This window comes from Maylandia zebra, linkage group LG17 (assembly GCF_041146795.1).
Source record: "Maylandia zebra isolate NMK-2024a linkage group LG17, Mzebra_GT3a, whole genome shotgun sequence".
Classification (NCBI taxonomy): Eukaryota; Metazoa; Chordata; class Actinopteri; order Cichliformes; family Cichlidae; genus Maylandia; species Maylandia zebra.
The window spans coordinates 4,760,862-4,787,501 of NC_135183.1; the positions used below are offsets into that span (position 1 = coordinate 4,760,862).

At 40.8% G+C, this 26,640-nt stretch overlaps 1 protein-coding gene across 9 annotated transcripts in view; it reads right to left on the minus strand.

The window, feature by feature from the left end:
- The window catches only part of ano2b (anoctamin 2b), a 74,540-nt gene extending 49,344 nt beyond the window's left edge, over positions 1-25,196 (minus strand). For 2 of the 9 annotated variants that reach the window (XM_024805700.2, XM_024805698.2), the window contains exons 1-4: positions 25,043-25,196; positions 15,982-16,178; positions 14,378-14,419; positions 10,430-10,834 (exon numbers count right to left, since the gene is read on the minus strand). In XM_024805700.2, coding sequence (XP_024661468.1) covers positions 10,430-10,834; positions 14,378-14,419; positions 15,982-16,178; positions 25,043-25,079 — 681 coding nt within the window. In that variant the 5' untranslated portion in view covers positions 25,080-25,196. Of the gene's footprint in view, positions 1-10,429; positions 10,835-13,331; positions 13,623-14,265; positions 14,290-14,377; positions 14,420-14,496; positions 14,689-15,981; positions 16,179-25,042 lie in introns of those variants that run through there. The other 7 variants (XM_024805699.2, XM_024805701.2, XM_024805702.2 and 4 more) reach the window with 7 other exon arrangements.
- Between the last annotated feature and the right edge of the window lie 1,444 nt (positions 25,197-26,640).

Consider the following 26,640-nt stretch of genomic DNA (forward strand, 5'->3'; position numbering starts at 1 on the left):
GACCTACGGAAAAGCTTTGGCTAGCCTGTTTAGCCAGCAGCATTCCTCTGATATCTATTAAAGATAGATGTGTCCTGTGCTCCTACAGCAAAGCCTGGAGCCGTTTGCAGTTTGGTGCAGAATGTTCCTAACACATTGGAGGTTTGTTTTTTGTGATTTTACCTCCAACTTCAAATGTAACATATTAATTGTATGTAAGATGAAATTCTGACTCATCTAGCTGCTAATGAATCATGTTCCAGTGCCCACACGGTAATTAGTATATTAATATTAATATGCATTAGCAAAATTTGATAATTGGTTGCTTCAAATAGCACCAAGAGATACATGATTGAATTCCTGAATACGAGCGCGATGACAAAACTTCTTCTGGATTCCTGTGGCTGAATATAAATAGAAAGTATAAGTGAAGCAACACATTTCCAAGAAATTTGTTCCAAAAGTAAATTAAAAAAAAATTGTTTGCAGCAGGCCTGATGGACCTGGTTTTTAGTGTGAGTGAGAGAGTAAATGAAATGAAAGCGGAGCCAGTGGGGGATGACAGCCAGGTAACCTTACCCTCCTTAGACCCCCCCATTAGGTTCTGCAAGAGGGGGGGAAGTGAAAAGAGAAAGGTGGTATGGCAAATGACAGAAACCTGAAACTATTCCCTTTCTCCTCTCGACTCCTACTCTCCTGAGATCTTTCACTCCCCCTCACCACCCTCCCCTCCTCACATATATTACTGTAGCTTGTGCTGCCCGCTAGACACTGTTTCACTGACTGATTGACTGCTTCACTGTCAGTCTTACTGCTCTTATTTCATTATCATCTCTCTCCCTCTGTCACATCCACACAGACTTTAGTCCCACACATTGCATACAGCTGAATGCGAAGGCACCTGAGATTCACCTCGCTTTAATAAGATGTATTTGTTATAAATAATCCATGTGCGGGCACACACACACATACAAAATAAATGTACTTTTACCATTTACAGATGACCAAAATAGAAGAAAAATAACTAAAAGAAACACAAGTAAATTATCTCACTAAAGTACGAGGAGACTCAGTTGAATGTGAAATTGAAGTGCTTTCACCTTGTTGCTGTCCTGTTACACACTGATCTGTCACATCACAGTATGTTTATGTGTCATGGCAAAAAGCTTACATTCCTGAGGACTTGAGAGGTTGTTTATGCTTATCAGACTATAAAAGGGTTACATAATTCATCCCAAACAGACAGATAATGTAAAAATCAAGGAAATCAAAGACCACTACCACTCTCCTCACGGGTGGTCGATCAGCAAAGATCATTCCACGAGTAAGAGGTGTTAAAGTCCAGAGCAACGTCTAATCAAGCAAAAGCCTACAACTAAAACTGGTCTACTGTTTTAGGTTTATGAGTCCATCACCGGGAGATCACTGAATGTGTGGTGTGCATGGCAGGATTAAAACAAAAAAGGACATTGCTGCCCATCTGCAGTTTGCTAAAGATCACATGGATGAGCCAGATGGCTGCTTAAACAATGACTGTTATTGGGATGAATGAGACCAAAATAGAAGTTTTTGTTTTAATGAGAAGTTTTGTTCAGATAAAGGGAGCTACTCCACTGCAGGACAACTGTGTTATCACACCTGTGAAACATGGTGTCATGGTTTTCACCTCTTTTGTATAACAGTTGTATGTTGAAATAAATATTTGAAATATTAGCATTTAGCAATTCCCAGAAATCTTTAGTCGAGGGGGAAACAGCAACTAAAAATATTTGACACCAGACACAGTTTTTCCTTCTAGCAGATATTAGATCCTTTTCCTCAAAAACAAAATCACAAAGTCATATCATACTTTTTTTGGAGAGGAGATTTTCTTTGTCTCCTTTCTTTGAATCAGATACTCTGCATGATGTGTGTAGACCACATTTGTGCAACACTGAAAATACTATAGACCTCAGAGTTTCAAGAAACCCCTGAACATTAGGTGAATATCCTAAGAGACATGTTATACAATCTGCAGTGCCTGGCCTATATTTGTGGGCATTTCTTGATTTATATTTCAGTTCCTTTTCAATCTCCTTTGATACTCCCACAATTCATCTAATCATTTCAGGAAAGTTTTCTTTTCTTGTCTAAATCAAAATTTAGATTCATGACAATATTCATAGTACTAAAAGTAAAAAAAAAATGTAAACACTTCTGGCGTAATCAACTGTAATCCTTGTCATAAGTACCATTGATAGAACCGTTGAACTCTACTGCCTGTGTTATTGTTAGATAAAGTTTACAAAATTAGACTACACGTATCCAGAGACTACATTTCCCCCGAGGTCCCTCTGCACCCCCAAGGGTTTACCCTCACCCCTTTCCCCATCTGCCATCATCAAAAACGCAGACACTTCAGTCAATTTAGGACAAAACAATCCAGCAGGTTTCACTCCACACTGACCTGGTTTTTCTGTGTTTGTCAAGCAGCAAACTGATGGCTGAAAATTTTGCAACCTTACAACTGACCATCTGCCACAAAACTGAGAAATAAGCAATGAATTGCCGATGTACTCCATCTCGACTTGCTCCTTTGAAATTTTTTTGTAGCCCCTCTCACCAGTATTCTGTTTCACCTGCTTAATCAACATTTATCATCTGTCTCCCAATCCTTTCCTCCCTCTTCCTCCTCCTCAACCTCTCCTCCCATTGCTATCGCTCCATCAAAAAGCAGATGATATAAATACCTTTTAGCCTGGAGAAGGTTAATTAGTAGAGCGATTTCCAATTAGCTCTTTATCTCTGTTGGGGGCGTAACTAGGCCGCAGCCGGGGGCGTCTTTGGGTAGGAGGGTGGTGGGTTATGAGAGGGTGATCAGGTGGGTGATGGGATGGCTGGGAAGAAAAGTATAGCAGGAAGTGGAGAGAAATCAAGAGAGATGAGGGGGGACTGGTTGAGTGAGATAAACGAAGAAAATACAAAAAACAAACTGAACCATGGGAAACATGGGCATAGGCAAAATTCCAAGATTGGAATTTGGAGGCAATGCTGGAGGTGGCAGAGTTAAAGATGTTAACACTTTCATCAGGAGTGACAGTATGGACAAGATAGAATGAGTACTTCAAAGGGAGCGCTCAGGTTGAGTGTTTGAGAGAAAATGTTAGAGAGGCAAAGCTGAGATGGTTGGACAGGTGTAGAGGAGGGATATAGTGGATACACTGAACAAAGGATGTTGAATATGGAGCTGCCAGAGAGGAGGAAAAGAGTAAGACTTCAGAGGAGGTTAATGGATGTCATGAAGCAGGACATGCAGAGGGTTGGTGTGACAGAGGAGGATAGTAGAGGGTGAGACGTGGGCAAATGATCTGCTGTGGTCCCCTACAGGGAGCAGCCAACAGAAGATAAAGAAAGTGTTTACAGAGCTCAAGTCAGATTTCTATAGGACCAGAAGTCCTTTTACAACCACAGCTATCGCTATGTGGTGGCCTTAAGATAGATGCAGGTTTGAGGCACTTTTATTTTCCAATCCACAAGGTACATCTATCTTTTACAGCATCTATAGCTAGGTGTTAGGATGACATCAGTAACTTTCTACAGATCTCTAGGTGGTCGGATCATACCTGTAGGTAGCTAGATTTTTTCTTTGTTGTTAAAATCAATTAGCAAAAAACTCACCTGTGTTAGCACTGTGATGGACTGGACACCTGTTCAGGGTGTACCTTGCCAATCATGAAGCCCCCAGCAAGAAGTCATTCCAGCCATCAAGAATGAATAAACTAAATGCAGGAGGTGCATAGCATTCAAACTAAATGCAATGCAGTTGACACACAACTAGGGTTGCTACCTTTTTAACTATCAAGTAAGCGACAGTCTGGTGTGCCAGAAGCACAATGCACAGACAGGTGTGTATAGTGAAAATATGTATGTTCATTTTCTTACAGTAAAAATCCAGTAAAATGTTAGTATTAAGTTTAATCAATACCTCATCTAAAACAATAAAGAAAAATAAATTAAGTGATGACAGAAATCCTATGGGCATTTCCTTTGAAAAATAAGCAAAAGAGAAAAAATATTCAAATACAGGCTTCAATTACCCAGGTTAATATGCTGCGCAGACCAAACAGCACCGTCTTTTTAAGAGTCACGACTCCAGGACACAATCACTCGTCTGATATAATTGTGGTCAAATCAGATATTTATAAGAGTGCAAATCTGTTGGTCAGAAAGTGACATTTCAAGTAATGGTCAATATATGGGACATTTAAGTTGGAATAAGGGACAAACAAATTTTGCTCATTATACAGGATGTCCCGGCTAAAACAGGACATTTAGTAGCCCTACACACAACTCAATTCCCATTAACCGTAGCTGATGCTGACAACACTAAATAACACGGAGAAATTTCGAGAGGTGAGTAAAGCTCCCATTTTGAAAACAGTTAAGTATTAAACACTTTTCATTAACATTAACCTGGCCGTCATACACTTTCATGTTACCCATATAACTATTAGCAGTTAAGTGTTAGCCACATCAGCGGTCTATTATCATGACGGTTTTGGTTAGCTGCTAAAGCTAACAATAACATAACTGTTAAAGTCTAGGCTAATCTGTAACAGTCATTAGTGTGGCCCATCTGCAACATTAACAGAGTAGATTTAACAGTTATTTTGGTTCAGAAAATGCTAGACTGATTCAGATTCTGTTCAGTAGACTGGATATACTGGATTTCGTAATGTGCAGTGTGTTTTCATGGCAATTCAACAAGTAAAATATATATATATATAAAATAAAATAAAATAAAAAGATTTCCTTCATTTTGCACTAGGAACAGAGTAGGTGGTTTTCATACACCTTAGCCTACTTCTGAAACACACAGGTCTAGACTAGCAAGGTGTTCTACACACACAAGTGTTGTTGGATTTTTGACCTTTACACTGAAAACAACAAAAAAAATTAATTTATAAAACAAAACCAAAAAAAAAAAAAAAAAAACCCATTGCTGGTGTATTAGATGGAGAGCGCAGTCAAAATGCAGGTAACATACACTTGATACTGTGTATGCATATACTCAGTTACAGACAGGTGATGGACTGAAGCTGCAATTACTTTGCTGACAAAAATGTCTACGTGGGAAGAACAGGACAAAAATATTAGCAGAGCACCAGTTTCGGCGCTACATTTTTATCTACATAGTGCTGCTTTCTGGCAGCACTTACTGCCAAATACACAGTCACTGTATCGGTGTAGAATGGAAGAAAAATAGTTTCATGTATAAAAATACTGTATGGTTTGCAGTTTGCATGTTTAGCACAAGTATAGAGCTGTTATTCATTTGGTTAATTAAAACTAAGGCAAGATGCCGGATGAATCCTAGCATGGAGTCCACAGCAACACAAATATGTTTTAGAAGACGAGTGGAACATACTTATTTTTTCTGATTATTAATGTTCCCATGCCTTCATCTAAAAATACTAACATAACATTTAAGTGTTTAAAATGTTTCTAAAAACCCCATGGACTGAAATCTTGACAAGTCCCAGCTCTACTTCTTCAATTAAAATCTCGCTCTGATTTAATTAAGCATGTTCTCTAAGAGGATGTCCCTAAGAGATCAAAGGTCAGCGCAATAATCCTGAGACACAATCAACAAGTTTGACATTTGAGTCACTCTTCTTTACCAGCATCAAGTTAATCTGAAGTCAAACAGGTTGGGCACAATAAGGATCATCTTTTTTATTATATAAAAAGTATACTTTGCTACTGGTGATGCTCAATGTATATATCTTTAAAACAGAACAGCAAAAACTATTCCTTCTACCTCACTCAAGAATAGCTGTAGCTCAGGTAGATAGGCCATCTACTAATCTCAGAGTTGCTGGTTCAATCCCTGATTGCTCCAGTCTGCGTGCCAAAGTACCCTTGCGTAAGATACTAAGCCGTGAGTTGCTCCTGATGCGTTAATCAGACTGTGAATGCGTTCAAATGTTAGATAGAAAGCTTTTAGATGTAAATAAAGTAACATTTTAAAACGCATCAGATTCTCACTGGGGGAAAAAAGACTAATGTTACCAACTTCAAAATGCTAAAACATTTCAAGCAAAATGACATTTGACATTTATCATTACCCATGTCGAGTGAGACACTTACACTGACCCTAATCTCTCAAAAATAAAAGTGTCTTCCAAAGCCTTTGGAAAACATTTAACTACCAACATACGCCAGCAGGCCATCCGTTAATTACCTGCTTTATTTTAAGTTAGAGGTGCAGTTTGTACTTCTGTTGTATGCACTTGATTAACTATGATTAATGTTGAACAGCTTCACCCGATTATGTGCACACAGAGTACAGTGGAAAATTGATTTTTGGTACATGACTTATTATATCTGTAAGGCTGCTTCTCACCCATTGCGGCCTATACAATGATGGAAGGAGAGCAGTTATGTTTGTCAGAGTGCTTCCCACTTTGTTCAAATTAAGGATATTGGGATGTTTGTTTCTCTCGGTGGCAGATTTTAGCCCTAGATCTGTGAGACGAGATAAAAAGCTATCAGTCAGTCAGTTAATCTCATCCAGGCTTAGGCTCCATTGCCACACTGTCAACAATCTGATTAATACTAGCCTGCAGACTCCACACACTGCCAACTGGCTGCCAGCCAACACACACGCGCGCACACACACAGCAAAATGGGTATCATACACACGACAAGCCCTGCACTGGTAAGTTAGACACTACAGTACACTATTTCTTAAACATTTTAGAGTACATGAGACTTTTATGCTGTTTTTGCCTTGTGCTGTGTAAAAAAAAAAAAAAATCTATTTTGTTTTTTTACTTTACGAGCGAAACAAGTAAGCATCGCTTAAATTTAACAATTTAATCCTCTTGTTGAAGCCAAAGTGCAGCAGAAGCTCATTAACTGACAAACGGAAGTTTAACAAAAACTGCATTTGTACAACTTTGTGGCAGTAAGCCTGGAGCATCATTACCACAAGCAGGCAGAGCACATAGGCCGTGTGTTGTGCCAAGTGCCACGCATAAGCATGCATGCACGCGCACACACACACACACACACACACGCACAAACAACAAAAGCAGGACAGAGCCACACAAGCTAGCGCCAGTAACACACAATGACAGCGAAAGTGATTTGTGCGTGTCAAAACAAAATTAGCCGTTTTAGGCCAAATTAGGAAATCGATGCAGAGGTCAGAGCAGCAGCTGTGTCAGCTAAAGTGACCAGAATTAAAGGCTTTTAGCACCGATGAAACATCAAGGCCACTGTGGATGCTGACTCAAAACAAACAGGATCTGCACTAACTGGACATTTTATTAGGTACACCCTGCTTTTACCCAGCTTGGGCACCCTTTTGCCATCAGAACTTTCTTTGTTTTTCATGGTTCAACAAGGTGTTTTAAGGCAGCACGGTGGCACGGTGGTTAGCACTGTTGCCGCACAGCAAGAAGGTCCTGAGTTCAATTCCAACATCAGGCCGGGGTCTTTCTGTGTGGAGTTTGCATGTTCTCCCCGTGTTTGCGTGGGTTCCCTCCGGGTACTCCGGCTTCCTCCCACCGTCCAAAGACATGCAGCTTGTGGGGATAGGTTAATTGGAAAATCCAAATTGCCATTAGGTGTGAATGTGCGAGTGAATGTGTGCGCGAATGGTTGTCCGTCCCTGTGTGTTGGCCCTGCGACAGACTGGCGACCTGTCCAGGGTGTACCCCGCCTCTCGCCCTATGACAGCTGGGATAGGCTCCAGCGCCCCCCGCGACCCTGAAAAGGATAAGTGGAAGCGAATGGATGGATGGATGGATGGATGGATGGACAGTTGTTGCAGATTTGTCCGCTGCATATCCATAATCTATGATCCACCATTTCCTAAAGGTGCTCTGCGGGATTGAGAGCTGTGACTCTGGAAGCCATTTAAGTACAATGTTCAAGAAACTAGTTTGAGATCATTTGAGCTTTGATGCTCAGTTGGTACTAAGGTCTGCCAAGAAACTACACCCCCATATCAAAACACCACCACCATTAGCCTAAACAGTTCATACAAGCCAGGATGGATCCATGCCTCATTTTATTTGTGCCAAATTCAGATCAAAATGTCACAGCAGTAATTGAAACTCATCACACCAGGTTGTATAACAGGTACCGTTTCCTGGTCTTAGACAGCAGAAGTGGCAGCCAATGCAGTTTTCTGCTCCTTCAGCCCATCAGTTTCCAAAGTTTGACATGTTGTGCATTCACAGATTATGCATACCTGGGTTTTAGCAAGAGGTCCACCAACGCAAACAACCATTTCCAACAACCATGCCATGCTCAAAGTCACTTCTTCCCCATGCTCAATTTGGGCTACCTGCCTCAGTGCATCAAGTTGCTGATATGTTAAATTACAATAAATAAACATTTAAATTTAGACTGCCAGTAACCAGAAAACAGCAGCAAAGGTAAGTCACAAGGTAAGACTTTGCAAAAGTCTTGCGGCAAAAGGTGCGTCGCAAAACATCTGACGTGATGAAATCACTTGTGGTAAATAGACATAGCCCAGTGTACGGGAACGCTATAGAATGTGCACACACCAAATTCAACTTGTTGAGCTGCTAATTTGGCTATATTCCACCCCATGCTCAACAGTGAGCAATCTCTGTGTTTTTAGTAGACACAGTAGACACAGATCCATCTATAATGGTAGAAAACACTGACAGTTAAAGGTTTCCTTTCTGCAGGCATTTACGGATGAAGGCAGAAGGCTGAATGACTCAGGCTTGACTTTTTTCTCCCATCACTCAGGTTTGCAGGTTTGGTGCAGCTTGCACCAAGTTATGCATCAGTGGGTTGCCCTTGGATACAAGCCATTTCTGACACAGAAAGCCGCCATTCTCTAAAACCACAACGTTACTGAAGTTTCTGTGAAACTGCTTTAAGTTCTAGAGGTTTTTGTTTGTTTTTATTGGTGAACTTCAGTGATGAATTTTGTCCACGTTTCCCACAATGCTGACATTTATTCTGACTTTCCATTTTGTAAAGCATCTCTATTTTGATGTGTGTTTATTCAAGTGGCAAATTCCTTGTACCCTTTTTTTTTTTTTTACCCTCCCCACACCTCAGGAGCCCATAGAGCAGGGGTGGGCAATCTCAGTCCACGAGGGCCGGTGTCCCTGCAGGTTTTAGATGTGTCCTCGAACCAACACAGCTGATTTAAATGGCTAAATTAGCTCCTCAACATGTCCTGAAGTTCTCCAGAGCCCTGGTAACGAACTAATCATGTGATTCAGGTGTGTTGACCCAAGGTGAGATCTAAAACCTGCAGGGACACCGGCCCTCGTGGACTGAGATTGCCAACCCCTGAGTCATGGGGGTGTCTAAACCAGTACCTATGGAAATATTTGTCGGTTGCAGCTGTGGCTACAACCGTAGCTTGCCTCCACCAGTGTGTGAATGTGAGAGTGAATGAATAGTGGCATTGTAAAGCGCTTTGGGTGCCTTGAAAAGCGCTATATAAATCCAATCCATTATTATTATTATTATTATTATGTAGAGGAATAAAGTTTCATAATTTCACATAAGTAGACAGAAACTGGCGATATCGTAATATGGTTTAGGCTAAAATATAATCACCAACTTAAAGCCCCTAAAGACAAACCCACTTTGCAGCTGCCCTAAATTGGGATGACTCATGTAGGTTTTCTGTTGTTTTGTCCCACAGCAGCAGGATGATTAAAGAAGGTTGAACACTTTGGTACAATCAGCAGAAACCTCAAGACAAGCTCAACTGCTGTTGTTACACAGTCTCTCCCACCTCCTTCTACTATCTGAGCCAGGCTCCTATGTAGGCGCTCACCTTAAATAGCTCAAGATAGTGTTACGTCAGATCCTGTGTAGAGGTTCAACTTCAAAAAGCCTGTGAAGTCAGTGAAGCTATAGAATTTAGCCTGTGTTCAAAAACACAGAGTCTAGTGTGTCAAATTATAATCCCATTTATTTCTCAAGGATTTGGGATAAAAATAAATAAATAAATAATAATAAAATAAAATAAAAAACAAAGCTTTTGTTTTTTCCAAGCCTTAATGAAAACTAATGGTTTTTAAATATACCTGAACTCTGCGCACTATTCACCTCAGCATTGGCTGACCTAGCTCTGCGATTTTACGTGTTCTACCACTTAGTGGCTTAGTTGCTGTTGTTCCCAATTGCTTCCTTCCACTTTGTTAAAATACCACTTTCAGTTCCACTTTCGCTTATCCTCATCAGAGTCACAGGGGGGTCCAACTACCATAGGACGAGAGGTGGGGTACCCCCTGGACAGGTCGCCAACTGACACCATTTAGAATGACCATTTAACCTGATCCCACTAACTACATGTCTTTGGAAAGTGTCTGTTAAAGCCTACCTGTCAGCTGCATTAAATTTAGCCAGTGTTGTGCAAATGAGAATAAAAGAAGCTTAGCATGACCATACACACACTCACCTCTCTGTCTCTCTCAATCTCCAAACCAGCCTCTAGTAGGTTAGCCTCAAACTCCTGCCTGATTAGACGCATCTCATGGTCACCGGGCTCCATTGGCTCACCATCTCCTGCTCCTCCAAGCTCCATGAACACCTCGCTGGCGCCCGCACCCTCCCCTCCTGGAATGCCGCCGCCGCCGCCTCCACCACCACTTCCACCTGGTGCCACATCTGAGGCCGCCATTGAAGGAAAGTTGCCATTAGAAACAATAGATAACCGGTCTTGTGAAACGGAGGCACTAGCAGGAGATCGTATCGAGGTGTGCCTTCGCTGATGAAAGACCAGAACATAGTCGACTTTCCGTCGGCCGTCACTGAAGTAAAGGCCTTCTCCGATGGCATGAGGACCTGAAGTTGATCCCATGACCTGTAAAATATAAATATCAAGCAAACATCAATACTGGTGCACTATATATTAAAAAACCTAAAAGATTTAGAATAATTATTGTAGCGTATCCCAGTCAAATACAAACTGGTTATAGAGAGCATACAACACCTTTAAGCAGCAGTGGAGTTATGTAATAAGTGTTTGAATGAACTTAAACATTACTGCAGTGTCAGTGCACACAACCACAAGTGGCTTTTGGCAGGTTCTCAAAAACACTGAAGTGAGAACCTTCAGCAGCAGAGTGGGCAGTCAGCTCACCTTTGGCTGTTTTATTCTTTATTTAGACAGAGGGAAAGCAGAGAGCGAGACTAAACATGGAGGACACAAGAGGCAAAGCTCTATACTCTGAGCATGATGGGAGATTTCTTACCATCAATGTATGTTGTTGTATTACTCTGTTACACTTTAACCTAAACACACACTGTGCTTCGGTTGAATACACATCAGGTTTTTTCACATAACGCCAAATCACAGCGAGTGCCATCTTTATACTGTAAAGTAAAGACCAGAGTATTCTGGAGAAAACCCCAACAGTCAAACAATCCCTCATGAGCAAACACTTGGTGAGAATAGAAGGAAAAACTACTTTTAACAGGAAGAAACCTCCAGTAGATTCAGGCTCAGGGAGGGGGTAACCATCTGCCATGACCAGAAACAGGACAAAACAGAGACCAAGGGAGAGAGAAGATGTACATGAACGATCACAAAGTGCTTACATTTTAAACTATTTGAGCATGAAATAGACTAGTACACTAAAAAAAGAAAAGAAAGAAAAAACATGCTAAGTTTAACAGCTTGGTTTTTAGAAATATCTGATATAGCTAGAAAAAGCTAGCATCACTATTGAAAGTAATTTTGTTGAATTTGCCAATACTTAATATCACTAAAGCTGATTGAAAACTACATTACAAGAGCAACTTTGAGACAACAGTGTAGGCCTTATCCTTTTTTTCCATAGTGAGCGAAAAGAAAGAGTGAACTTCACTCAGAAATGGAGAAAGATAAAAAAGACAGGACAGGAGAGGAGGAAGAGAAGTTAGATTTAAAGGTAAGAACTGCTCAGTTGTGTTTGATCAATGGAAATGTAAAGCTTGCATGCAAGTCCTCATGTTTTTGTGGTATTATGGGGGGTTTTCATATTGTGAAACATGCAGCAAATCAAAATGAGGCATGGTTTAAAGGGCACCAGAGATTAATTTAGTTAAATGATGATGATGCTTAGATTCATTAGCTGAATTCCACCTTTCATGCCAACTGTATGCCCTAGAGTATAAAGACAGCATAAACAGCATACTGTCAGTGTAGAGGATGGAGATTAATCAGGACAACTCATGAAACACCTGCTGACATCGTATTAAATTCAGTGTATATCCACAAAGATCAGTAAACCTCAGAGCTGCAGTATCCCCAATCAACTGATCACAGCAGGTACATTAAGAAAATCTACTTGACCTCTCGATAAAAATTATTGTGAGTTGTGATTCTTGTTCCGATGTTGGGCCATTTCAGCTGATTTTAGGGTTCCCCCACCTGCTGAATCCCACTTTAACCTGTACCCTACTCATTTTCTTGTTTAGAGGGAAAGTCACCCTCTACAATGCAGGCAACAGAAAATGGAGCTATTTTTTTCTCCTTCCTTTTCTCTGCTCATGTTCTGCTTACCTGTCTCAAGTTGAGTACCTTTATTAGAATTACAATTTAGACAGAAATCATATTTGTATTCCTGTCTACTAATATTATTTTTATGTGACATTAATATAGCACAAAATTCAGTTTGCTTTGCATAAAAATAGATACTAGAGTTAAATAGGTAGTAGAAACATCCTCCAAAGAGCTACTTTTTAAACTTTTCTAGAGTACATTTCAGAACCTGCTCATTTTCCACTTTTACTTGAGTAAATAAAATGAACCAGTTCTTGAAGTTTTACTGGTGCATTTTTTTTTAAACACTAGTATCTGTAATTCATCCTAAGTAGAGGATGTCATGATTACCAGTTCAGTAATGTGTACTCTATATCACTTTAATGATGCAGCTGATGGTTTTAATTTCCTATATGTTGTTGAGTAGCATGATTTAAAACAATGTGATTAGAAGCTAAATAAAAAATAATAATATTTTGATGCAATATATAGTAGAATAGAGGCAAAGAAACAAGCATGACAGAAATTGTTCCTTTTTGGGAGAAGCAGTGCCACCCCATGCCCTTCTTCTGGACACACCCCTGGCAAACACATTGCAGTAAATGACTGAAGCAGCTAAAAAAAAAAAAAAAAAAAGACCAAAACAATAATTAATAATAATAATAATTCCCTTAGCTACCTTTAACTTGCCAATTGTTAACCAAACAGACAGCACACCAAACAGCTAGGCCTTTTTTAGACATTTGAATTCCTGTCTATCTCGCCAAGTACTGAATAAATGTAAACCCCGGTAGAACAAACCGAATGAGTGCAAATTCAGGAAGGTGTGCATTACCGACTTATTTCATGGCTCAGGCAAGTCAAAACAAGTTTAGATGTTCCTGAAGCATGTATTGCCAAGTCTCACCAGATTAGCTTATCGGTGTAGTTTATTCAAGGTGTTTCTTTCTATCAAGCTAATTAGCTGCACCTGCTGGATGAAAGACCCTATTTCACCTTTGAGCCGTGTCTTCACTTTCAGATTCCACTTAGTTTACAACACTCCATGTGAACTTTAAAAGTCGCTGCTGAGCGGACTCCCAAGAAAAGCTGAGTTAGTATAGCGCCGACCGACTTGGGTCTAATCAACAGACACCTGTGTAACGGTGTAAATTACTCCAGCGCATTGTTCCTAATGTCTCGGGTGTTCTTGTGCTTCAGCTACAGTTGCTATTACAAAAACTGTTTGCTGCATGTGTACAAAGTCTATAGACTATTACTCAAATTACTTACGAAAGCTCTAATTATTTTGACTGCATAACCGCACAACAATACATATTGTCTGCACTACTCTGCAGGACACAAACGCTGCTACAGTCACGCTCCTGGAGCTTCACTATAGTGCTTGTGTTTGCTCACACATAACAGAGCGAGAGAGACAGGTGTGCAGGGATTTTTAGTTGCTTTAGTTTAACCAGTACCAAGAATCCCCCGGTAGTTGTTGTTCTGTTAAGAGCTTAATGAAAACTCCTGGGAAGACCTTCCCTGGAGGTTGCCAAACCTTTTACTGAGCCTCACCTGTCTGCTCATCATAAAGTGGTATATGATAGCCAATTATGATGTTCTCACGTATAATCGAAAGCGTCGTCTTACGTTTCTTGCAGCCCCATGGACAAATTAACTAATTATAGGTTCCAAGTAAATATAGTAGATGGAGAAACACTTCAAATCAAAAATTAAAGCTGAGCTTTCGGCAATGTCACCAAATGTAAAACGAATATGAAAACTACCATAGAGAGTCGTAAATATGTCACGAACACTGAGGTGTAGTAAAAACTAACTCCAGACCACGACCAGAAGACCAAGAGAAGCGGCGTGCGGGGAGGCTGTCGTTGTACTTACTGGGATCTTGTCTTCACTCGGGGAGACCTGCATGCTGTTGCGCTTTAAAGACACACAGAGGAGTAGTGGGAGAAGAAGAAGAGCAGGAGTGAAAGTTGGCGGTTTAGGCAGAAAAATACCTCCGGATTCATCATCCCTCCCATCAGATTCATGAAGTCACTCCAGTTAGTCGACAGTCCAGGTGGAGCGACGGATCGAGTGTCTCAGGTTTCATTATTTTCTTTGTCTGTCAGATGTATGAGGCAGTTCGTATGCAATCGGCAGCCTGATCACATGCTGGTGATACCCATCTATCCAACTGTGTGATCTGGAGGCTGCCTGCGCGCTGCCTGCGCTTTTGGCACGGAGCGTCCCACGCTGTAAAAAATGCCCATCTCCAATATGTTGTTTTGGTCTTGCTGCTCATAGCGACATGTATACTCAAAAAAGAAAATCACCCTCAGTTAATTTGAGTTTTTTAATTTGAATATTTTTTCCCTTTTTTGAGTATACACGTCGCTATATTCAAAGATTAATTTATTTACATACTTAATCTTTAACCTGAATGTAAAATTACATTTTACATTGTACCTATTGTACCTAACAAAATTACGTGGACATTTTACATTATTAGTTAAAATCAGCATTTTGGGTAGATTTTTCTTTTTCTTTTTTTTTTTTAGTGTATATGACATTCAACTACCTGAAAAAAAGACCAAGTTTATTTACAGTAAAATATAGGACTCCCCAAAGTGTTTGTTACTTTTCATTTTTAGTTTTGGGTAAGATGGTTAGGATGGACACTTTTTGCAGCGTGGAGAGAGGGAGCAGCATTGGCTGTTTCCACACTTCGGTGATGTAACTTGCAGGGAGACCTGTGTTTTCACATCATTAAAGCAACAAAATGTTTTTGAAACAGTGCTTTTGTGCCCCAGCAGCATATCTGTGCTTTTCACAGCATGCCAGTTTTTCCAATTTAAATTTTGAACGATTTTTCTTTCTTTTTGTGCGCTTGTACTTGTGTGATGGAGGGACTAACGTACAAGTGTAAGGAAACGGTATGCAAAGAAAAGAAAGAGAAGTGAGCACATTTTGTGTTGCATCAGTATATACATGTTCTGTTAACTGTGTTTTGATGCATTATAAAGGGTGTATTGTAGAAATCCCCCCCCCCCCCCCCCCCACCCGCACACACACACACACACTCACACACACACACAGATTGAGCTCAAGTCTTTTCCTTACTCTTACAATCATTTTAAACTTCTTCTCAAAGTCAGTCCGAGGTGATTCTAGGCAGTTCAAATATCTCAGATGCGACTTTTATTTTGAAAGAGTACAGGAACAAACATCATTAAACCTCAGAGACTGGCCTCCTTCATCATTATCACAGTCTTATCTGGGGTCATTTTAATGAGACATGATAAATCATACAATGATGCAATGCAATGAAACACATGAGCTCACAGGAAATATTACGTGATTGGCTTAGTTGAGGAAGTTGGTAACGAAAGAATGAAAGGGGGAAAAAAACATTAGACTGGTTCCCCAAAAAATATTATAGCTTTTTAAGCATGTTATTATAGTTCCCCACACATGCACATTTTCTCTGGTCCTGTAGTTACCTGTAGCAGACTTTGTGATTCCTCAGCCCATGGTTCTTCTCTATAAGGTCCAGGCTCCAGGGTGCTGTAGGACATGGGTTCCAGTCCAATCCCGGACATGTCCTTGTTCAGGTAGCACAGCGCATCACTATGGATTGAGGAAGATTCGCTGAGTACTGTGGCCACTCGCTTGAAGCCTGCACCATTAGGCCATGACTCTGCAAGACATTTATTTTGGAAATTAAACACAGCTGCAGATTATTCAACTGTTTGTGAACTGATATTGTTCACATATCAGTTTTATTTAATACAATTACTGAAGAAACAACAATGAGCTAGCTGTAATTTATGTATATGTAGAAAAATCTGTCTATTATGAAACACAAGTCTCATGTGTGTGATTTCATGTAAAGTCACACTCACTGTGTGACTTGAGTAACCAGGTGCAGTGAGTTTCTGAAGTTACTGGCTTCCAGGTCTCAGGAAATTGCTGTTTCCCCATCAAGACATAGTTCAACACATAATCTCTCCGTAAAACCCCAAACTGACCACAATTAAGATTAAACATGTTAACCTGCAAACTTCCTAAGAACTTAACAACAAATTTAGTTACATTTGAAGCAAACTAGACCAATTCTAGCTGTCTTAGGGTGAGAGGCAGGGTACAACCTGGACAGGTCGCCAGTCAGGCTGTGCGACCATTGTCCAATTGTTTCTGTCTGACTTATGTTTTAATGCTAAGCTGCAGACTATTGTGGAACACACCTGCTGGTCTGTTCACTTAGCCAGGATCTGTGGATAGCAGATAATGGCTATCCAGTTCAAAACTAATCGTTTGTACAGTTTTTAAAGTTAGTGTCTACCATCACATGACAGCAGATGTGTTTGAAATGAAATCGCTCTTTTACTCTCCACCTGGACTGTTTACCTGCATGTAACCAAAGACTGCTCATACAAGCCCAGTCAATAAAACTGGGACGACAGGTGTACTACAAACAGAAACTAGAAAGGTTCTGCAAAAAAAGAATGGGAGAGAATTCCCAAAAATAGGTGTGCCAAGCTTGTAGCATCCTAATGAAAAAGAGTCTGTAGTTACTATCAGAGGTGCTTCAACAAGGTGCTGAGCAAAGGATGTGAATACTTTCTGGATGCACTGTATCTGTTTAAAAAGTTTAAAACATTCTAAACATTTGCTTGGTGTATATTAAATACATAAATAATTCTAGTATTTTCTCCTGTGAAATTCTAGCATCCTGTCCAGGTTGTACCCTGTCTTCTCACCCTGTGACAGTCGGGATAGGCTCCAGCACTCCAGTGACACTGAATTGGGTAAGCAGAAGAGAATGGAAGGTATCATCTCTAACTCTCAGTAAGGTCATTTATATCCCAGAACTGTTTTGTTCCACCATTCTTCACTATCTTAAGCTTTTGTTTACTGCATTTCTTCTCCATAATGCAACATAATATATACTCAGCTTCAAAAAGTAAGGTGACCCACCAATAAACATGCTGCCATCTGTCCTTTTGAAAATGGGTATATACACTATTTTATCCCCAGGTCAGTGTGTCACACAGGTTTGGCAGTCTTGCGTTCAACATTTTCAGCCAGTTTTCTCTGTATTTGGAGCTGCAAATATGCAAAGTGGCCCGGTGGAGCTTTGTTTCCCACTGTGCAAATTGATGCATGTGTCAGTCAATCACAAAGTTTGTCTCAAAGCACTTTACAAAAGACAAGCCTACAAAGTGCCAACTTCTCAATTTGCCTCAGAGCACAAAGGACACATTGTAACACAAAGAAAAAAAATACAAGAAACAAAAAAAATACTGTAAACGTGTAGACTTCATTTTTATCCTGCATTAAGGGCACGAAGGAAGAAAAAAACAGCAGGTTACTTGTTGCATAGCACTGAGTGCTGATTTTCCAAATGGTACCTCGGAGGGAGTTTGAGAGCATTAGTGACAAAAACGATATTTGTCCGCTTTTATCAGTGTGACCACTGTGCTATCAGGAACTGAACAGATTGCCATTTTTTTGTAATAAGGTTACTCTCTCTGTGTGTGTGTATGGTTATTTTAGGGATACAGACAGCTGTAGCCATAGTAACGCACCAGGCCACGTGCTGTGCTCTCATTTCAGTACCACGGACAGCTCTTTCTCTTGGTCATCCAAATAGTTGCACCATGCTAAAAAATATGGTATGACAATGAGATCTATCCGTGAGGTCAAGAGGGGTAAAATGTTTTTAGGATTTCAAGCACACAATTTTATATATATATATATATATATATATATATATATATATATATATATATATATACATACATACATACAGTGGGGCAAAAAAGTATTTAGTCAGCCACCGATTGTGCAAGTTCCCCCACCTAAAATGATGACAGAGGTCAGTAATTTGCACCAGAGGTACACTTCAACTGTGAGAGACAGAATGTGAAAAAAAAATCCATGAATCCACATGGTAGGATTTGTAAAGAATTTATTTGTAAATCAGGGTGGAAAATAAGTATTTGGTCAATAACAAAAATACAACTCAATACTTTGTAACATAACCTTTGTTGGCAATAACAGAGGTCAAACGTTTACTATAGGTCTTTACCAGGTTTGCACACACAGTAGCTGGTATTTTGGCCCATTCCTCCATGCAGATCTTCTCGAGAGCAGTGATGTTTTGGGGCTGTCGCCGAGCAACATGGACTTTCAACTCCCGCCACAGATTTTGTATGGGGTTGAGGTCTGGAGACTGGCTAGGCCACTCCAGGACTTTCAAATGCTTCTTACGGAGCCACTCCTTTGTTGCCCGGGCGGTGTGTTTTGGATCATTGTCATGTTGGAAGACCCAGCCTCGTTTCATCTTCAAAGTTCTCACTGATGGAAGGAGGTTTTGGCTCAGAATCTCACGATACATGGCCCCATTCATTCTGTCCTTAACACGGATCAGTCGTCCTGTCCCCTTGGCAGAAAAACAGCCCCATAGCATGATGTTTCCACCCCCATGCTTCACAGTAGGTATGGTGTTCTTGGGATGCAACTCAGTATTCTTCTTCCTCCAAACACGACGAGTTGAGTTTATACCAAAAAGTTCTACTTTGGTTTCATCTGACCACATGACATTCTCCCAATCCTCTGCTGTATCATCCATGTGCTCTCTGGCAAACTTCAGACGGGCCTGGACATGCACTGGCTTCAGCAGCGGAACACGTCTGGCACTGCGGGATTTGATTCCCTGCCGTTGTAGTGTGTTACTGATGGTGACCTTTGTTACTTTGGTCCCAGCTCTCTGCAGGTCATTCACCAGGTCCCCCCGTGTGGTTCTGGGATCTTTGCTCACCGTTCTCATGATCATTTTGACCCCACGGGATGAAATCTTGCGTGGAGCCCCAGATCGAGGGAGATTATCAGTGGTCTTGTATGTCTTCCATTTTCTGATGATTGCTCCCACAGTTGATTTTTTCACACCAAGCTGCTTGCCTATTGTAGATTCACTCTTCCCAGTCTGGTGCAGGTCTACAATACTTTTCCTGGTGTCCTTCGAAAGCTCTTTGGTCTTGGCCATGGCGGAGTTTGGAGTCTGACTGTTTGCGGCTGTGGACAGGTGTCTTTTATACAGATGATGAGTTCACACAGGTGCCATTCATACAGGTAACGAGTGGGGGACAGAAAAGCTTCTTACAGAAGACGTTACAGGTCTGTGAGAGCCAGAGATTTTCCTTGTTTGAGGTGACCAAATACTTATTTTCCACCCTGATTTACGAATAAATTCTTTACAAATCCTACCATGTGAATTCATGGATTTTTTTTTCACATTCTGTCTCTCACAGTTGAAGTGTACCTCTGGTGCAAATTACTGACCTCTGTCATCATTTTAAGTGGGGGAACTTGCACAATCGGTGGCTGACTAAATACTTTTTTGCCCCACTGTATATAGCATCACAGTAGCCTGGAGGTGCAAGAGGCAGGCCTGTCACTGGAAGGTCGCCAATTTAAATCTGGTAGGAGGGGGAAATTATTGAGAATATCCCCATAAACTATATATTTATGTAAAGCCCTACTTAGTGTGTCTAAATTGTCAAATAAAACATGAACTTGAGATCATCTTAGCAAGTTCTCCAACTACACCCATCTTCAAATTTTACCTTTACTTTGATGAACACCACACGCCCCAAAAAAGTAAAAACGCTCAGAACAAATATGTACAGTCAAAATTAGATTAAATGAAAGTGTTTAAAAGAATACTCTTACTCAGGGAATAGCAGGAAGAAACATAAGGGCACAAGAAGAGACACAAAGCTCACAAGCTTCAAACACAGATGACCAAAAAAGTTGTAGTGCAGCAAAAATGAGTTAAGGGTAGTATAACATCTGTTTTCTTTGATTACACAAACATTATGTAGGAGTAGGTCACGGATAATAGGTGTTTATTTGTAAAGAATATTTTTAGGTTATTATATAATATCATACTACAGTATATTTCTAAATACTGTAACAAGGCAGTTCATTCTCTTTCTCTTAATAATTTCTCTTAACAATTAAAAGAAAGGCAGATGTGAAATGTAAAATTGAGATCTGAGGTTAAATGTGAGATGATATTTGGATGCAAACTATAATGTGATAGTCAAAACCCCCACATAACTGCATCATTTCCTACATACAATACAATACGAACAAAGACAGTAGAATTTTCAGCATCGTTTTAAAGATAAATGGAAAATTTCTGAATTTTTAACCTTATTTGACTTTGAAGACGAGGTCAGAGGTCCAAAGTAGTGACATTTAGTGACATTTAGAATCACCCTATATCATTCCCTATATGCATATACACTGAACAAAAATATAAACGCAACACTTTTGTTTTTGCTCCCATTCCCCATGGGATGGACGTAGAGACCTAAAATTCATTCCAGATACACAATATAACCATCCCTCCCAAACAGTGGTCACAAATCAGTCCAAATGTGTGGTAGTGGGCACATCTGCTATATTGAGATAATCCATCCCACCTCACAGGTGTGCCACATCAGGATGCTGATCTGACACCATGAGTAGTCCACAGGTGTACCTCAGACTGCCCACAACAAAAGGCCACCCTGGAAGTTTACAGTTTTTTGTTCTATTGGGGGTCTGGGGACCCAGAACCGGTCAGTATCTGGTGTGACCACCATTTGCCTCATGCAGTGCAACACATAGTCGCATGGAGTCTATCAGATTGTCAATTGTGGCCTGTGGAATGTTGGTCCACTCCACTTCAATGGCTGTGCAAGGTTGTTGGATATTCATGGGAACTGGTACACGCTGTCGTATACGCCGGTCAAGCACATCCCGAACATGCTCAATGGGTGACATGTCCGGTGAGTATGCTGGCCATGCAAGAACTGGGACATTCTCAGCTGCCATTTGCCCTGAACAATGTGAACCATGATTCATCCGTGAAGCGCACACCTCTCCAACGTGCCAGACGCCATCGAATGTGAGCATTTGCCCACACAAGTCTGTTACGGCGACGAGCTGGAGTCAGGTGAAGACCCCGATGAGGATGACGGGCATGCAGTTGAGCGTCCCTGAGACGGTTTCTGACAGTTTGTGCAGAAATTGTTTGGTTGTGCAAACCAATTGTTCCAGCAGCTGTCTGGGTGGCTGGTCTCAGACGATCTTGGAGGTGAACCTGCTGGATGTGGAGGTCCTGGGCTGGTGTGGTTACACGAGGTCTGCGGTTGTGAGGCCGGTTGGATGTGCTGCCATATTCTCTGAAACGCCTGTGGAGACGGCTTATGGTTGAGAAATGAACATTCAATGCACGGGCGACAGATCTGGTTGACATTCCTGCTGTCAGCATGCCAATTGCACGCTCCCTCATTGCTTGTGGCATCTGTGGCATTTTGCTGTGAGACAAAACTGCACATTCCAGGGTGGCCTTTTGTTGTGGGCAGTCTGAGGTACACCTGTGCACTACTCATGATGTCAGATCAGCATCCTGATGTGGCACACCTGTGAGGTGGGATGGATTATCTCAATATAGCAGATGTGCCCACTACCACACATTTGGACTGATTTGTGACCACTGTTTGGGAGGGATGGTTATATTGTGTATCTGGAATGAATTTTAGGTCTCTACGTCCATCCCATGGGGAATGGGAGCAAAAACAAAAGTGTTGCGTTTATATTTTTGTTGAGTGTATGTTGTCAGTATAAATAATAGCAGGTGGAAACATAGTTTTAATAAACAGCTCCATGAAGCATTCTTATCACTTTGACCTTCGGATCAATCTATTGACATTGAAGGAGAGGTCAGAGGTGAAATATGTTATTTGAAATCTTTAAATGGTATTTTCTATGTGTTGACAATACACACAATACTTGTAAAAATCTCTTTTTTTTTTTGTCAATTTTCAACCAATAAATCATTGGGTTGACCTCGGAGATCTTGTTGGATGTAAGCCATCAGAATTCATTTAAATCTTTGTGAGCTGCCATGTTTACAGACAGTATGATATGCAAATGCTTAAAAAAACATGACCTCTTTGGCAGAGGTAATTAAAAAGAATGTGTACCAGCGATATAGTAGTAGTCCTGAGCCAGACCACGCCCATCTTCATACATGACCTTTAATAAACACCTGCAACAGTTTTACACAGCTGCAAAACTACTGTACTGACAGATTCAGTCCACAGAACATAAACATATCTTCACAGGACAGCCTGACAATATTATCATCTGATATTGGCCTAACACAGATATCAGCTTGTTCAACATTACACAACATAATGCAGAAAAACATGCCAGGGGTTATTCCGAAAGTGTCATCAAACAATGGTCATCACACAGTTTGAGCAGGAGAGCAGCTCCAACTCCTTGCTTGCAGCACTCTCTGCGGCACATCGCAGAGTAGCATCACAGCCGCGCAGGTGATGAGTCAAGTGCGGTCTTTACATTAAGTTGCGAACTAGCTTGTGACATAATGACCCCATCATTTTCTCTGCTCAGTATAACTCAGTGTGTGGACAAACAGTATCTGTGCATTTATACAACAAATATCTGCTAATAAGCTAATATTGTATCCCCCCAAAACCATAAAAGATGCCAAAATCATTCATTCGGGCTCTAATAAATACCATTCAATACACTCCAAACCACCTTTGTGGTTATCCCTGCTACCCGAGGTGTCCCCTATGGCCCTGATGCCATACACACCAACAGGCAGTCCAACTTAAAAGAACACAGCAGGTAATTAAATATATTTTTTGCAAATGACAAACTGTTCATGAAATGGTTTCTCGGGAGCAGCAGGGGGTCTTAGAGGGAGCATGCGGGGGTCCAAATCTGAAAAAGTGATAGCTTAATCTCTGTACTCTGAAAATTGATTGGAAAATATGTGAATACAAAACGTTTATTCTGTATTTTGTGTTCAGAGATTGCACTGCAAGGAGTGTCCCATGAGACATATTATTCTAAATTGGGACGCTGTATCTCTTTTGAGGTGCCTGACATAAAAAAGCTTCCTCACTTTCCTTGTTGCTTTATACCAGAAGCTCTTGCAGTTTCATCCAGCGTCTGTTTCTCAGAATGATTGTGTAAGATAAACTCTCTCTCTATTTTCACACTGATTTCTAATGGCAGAGACAAAGGGCACCTTTCAGAGAACAGCTAATGGGCAGCAGCACGGCACATAGACTTAATGCTGATGCTTTTAGTACATGCTGCCTCAGCTCTAGTTGCCTGATTGCACGGACACATCTGCCTGAACAGTGTCTTATTTGGTTTTATGTTATTAACTACTAATTAGAGGGAAAAATGATTGTGTTACAGCGCTGGAGACTTCCACCATTAGCTGAGCACTGAGCTGGTCTGAATTGCACAAGAATTTTTGTCACATATCAAAGTCCCCTTTGATGAAAAATGAATTTCACATTTCTTGATGGGTTTTGTATATCAGTCTTAGTTAATGGTTTGAAGACCAGTCATGGTCCAGCCTACATAATGGTAATGTTTAATCCACGAGAAGGCACTTTTCTGTGAAGTAAAAGGTATTTTGTGTCTAATATCATATAGAACTAGTTTTTTAATGTACCAATATGTTACCTGAATAACTTAATAATTAAACAAATTATTCAGTACAAGTCTTGCAAAATGTTGGCTAAAGGACTTTCTCTGTTATGGACAATATGGGTAAATGGCTTTCTCCCAGCAATTAGAGGCATCCAGGCTTTGAGGTAACAAAGCAGGCCAAAGCCACCATGCTTCACAGTTACCATAAGGTATTGCAGTTACCAACGGCAATACCTTATGTCACACCATGTCTTTCCCCCAAGAAAAACTACAGATTTCTGCTTGTGTCTTTCAGATTCATTCATGTGTCTGTATTTTTATGCACATATACTGTACACACTATTAAATGAAAAAGAAGGTAGCATGGGCAGTAGATCAAAGACAGTTATAAATTATCAGTCATTATTCTCTTATTGACTTTGGGAGAGAAAGCCTCCAGGTGGGGGTGGTGGGGCATAAAAGGACGGTTTCTTTTAACCTATGTCTTTCTGAGTTTCTGAGAATGTTGCCTTGCCAGTATCCTGCTGTTTAAACCCAAAAATAAAATTTCACCTTAGGCCCAGGAGGCTCCTCGCCTGACTAACAGTGAATCACAGCAGCAGTCAGCCATGTAAATAAATTGGGATTACTGCTCTGCCTGAGGCTTACCTCGAGAGAGCACATGTCTGAGAAACAGTCATCTCTCAAAACTGATTAATTCTGTTCAAATATGACAAAGGATTTCCTCTCTGAGACAAGCTGAGAACAGCAAGAGGCTCAAGAGGGGCCTGACTGCATATCTGTATTAAACTCACATGCAACTATATACCCTGCCTGCTGTAAAGAGCTGCCTGTTGATGGCTGCCCCACGTGGCCTGCTGACACAATCACACAAACACACACACTGGGGGAACAGGGAAGGTACAAAAGGTGGGTTACTCTACAGTGGTCCTGTCTTTTGTTAGGTGAAGATACAGGAGGGACAGGCCACACAGGCCACACAAAGGAAAGAGACAAGGCCTTTCTATCTGTGTCTGCAGCACTCACCTGCACAGGTAGAGGAGGGAGATCTGCGGAAGGCCATTTCACCAACTCTGTTACTGAAGCAGAGACTCGTTTCCCATAAGTTCCCAGTCAGCCAGTCAGTTAACCATGCTGTTTTGCAGAGAGCAGCAGGTAAGAGGAAGAACAGCAACACTCTGACTCAGTAGTACAATCCTAAGCTCTGATGAAGCTTAGCTCTGATGGGATAATGCTCCTCTCCAACTGGCTGGCAGGGCGACAGAAACTCTGTAGCTCAGCTTATTGTGTACACTTGCTTAATGCACTGTACACCAGGCTCATGGGTAAGAGACCAGCTGGCTGATTGGGTGTTTATAGCCCCGCATACTTGAGCGGAGATTATTGGGGCATCAAATGTGCAGTAATTACTGTGCCTTCTGTTTAGATTTAGCTGCAAACCTGTGGTGTCTTAAAGGACTTAAGACCTGAGAGAGGCATCCTGGGACAAATTAAAATTATACAAGGAGCAGAGAGCGCGATAGTGACAGTTCGCATTAGGAGCAGCACATACGGACTTTAGGTGCACCTTCAACAGGGCAATAACAAGTCCAGATATTACTAGCTAATTATAGAGCAAGAATAAAGAATATATGTTCAAGCAAGATTGTGAAAAACAGCCCTATACCTTTATATGTGCACTAGGTTGAAGTGTAAAAGAGTCCTTTGCGACATTTAATTCCCTTTTGTCATTTTAATCGTGACATGGAGATGAGTCAGGTGTTATCACTTGTGGTACTTGTTTATGAGTCGCAACAATTTTATAGAAGTGGCCTGATTTTGATCTTTTTAAAATTTTTGTACAGTTTTAATGAGGTTGAAAGTCAGTATGTTTAAATATTTGCAATGGCCACATTTACACATCTCTCTTAGGCCAGTTTTTTAGTCATTTCTTTGACTGGCTCCATAGTGTAGTGGTTTATAAATTCACCTAACAAACAGTAGTTCTCTAGTTTGATCCTGGGAGAAGGCACAACTATTTCTGGAGTTGTGTCAGGAAGGGCGAAAAAAAACCAGTGAAAGTAGAAGCCTTCAGATATGGCTCTCCATGTCCTTCTTGAAGGACATTCAAAGCTCTTCTTTGGATATTTGTTCCTTGGTATGTTAAGGTTCTGGGGAGGCCAATCCATGACTGATAGCATTGCATGTTGTGTTTTCTCTCTCCAGGTATGCTTCTACTCAATTTCCGGTGTGTGCACAGTGTGCAGTGTGATTTACAGATCTAAAATTTGATCTGCATTCACAGTTCCATCAAATTCAACACCATTGGCTCAAATGCTACTTGTGTTTCCCTAAGCTCAAGAGGACTGGTTGGCTGGTTGAGAGGGTCATGGCAAATGTGATTATATAAATATGATAAATATGATAAATGTTGGTTTGTAAAAAAAATTGTTATGCTACGTTAGGGCTTTTTGGTTGTTGTTTGTGTTAGTTTTCCCCTTTTTATGTGTCTCCTATATCAATATATACTCTTGTGTGTCGCTAGGGGACGTCAGTTATGTTATGTTAACATTAGCTGTGTTTTTCTTTGCTGGCCTGATTTTGAGTGGGTCCTGTTTAGTAGCTACTTTTTCCAATTTGGATTT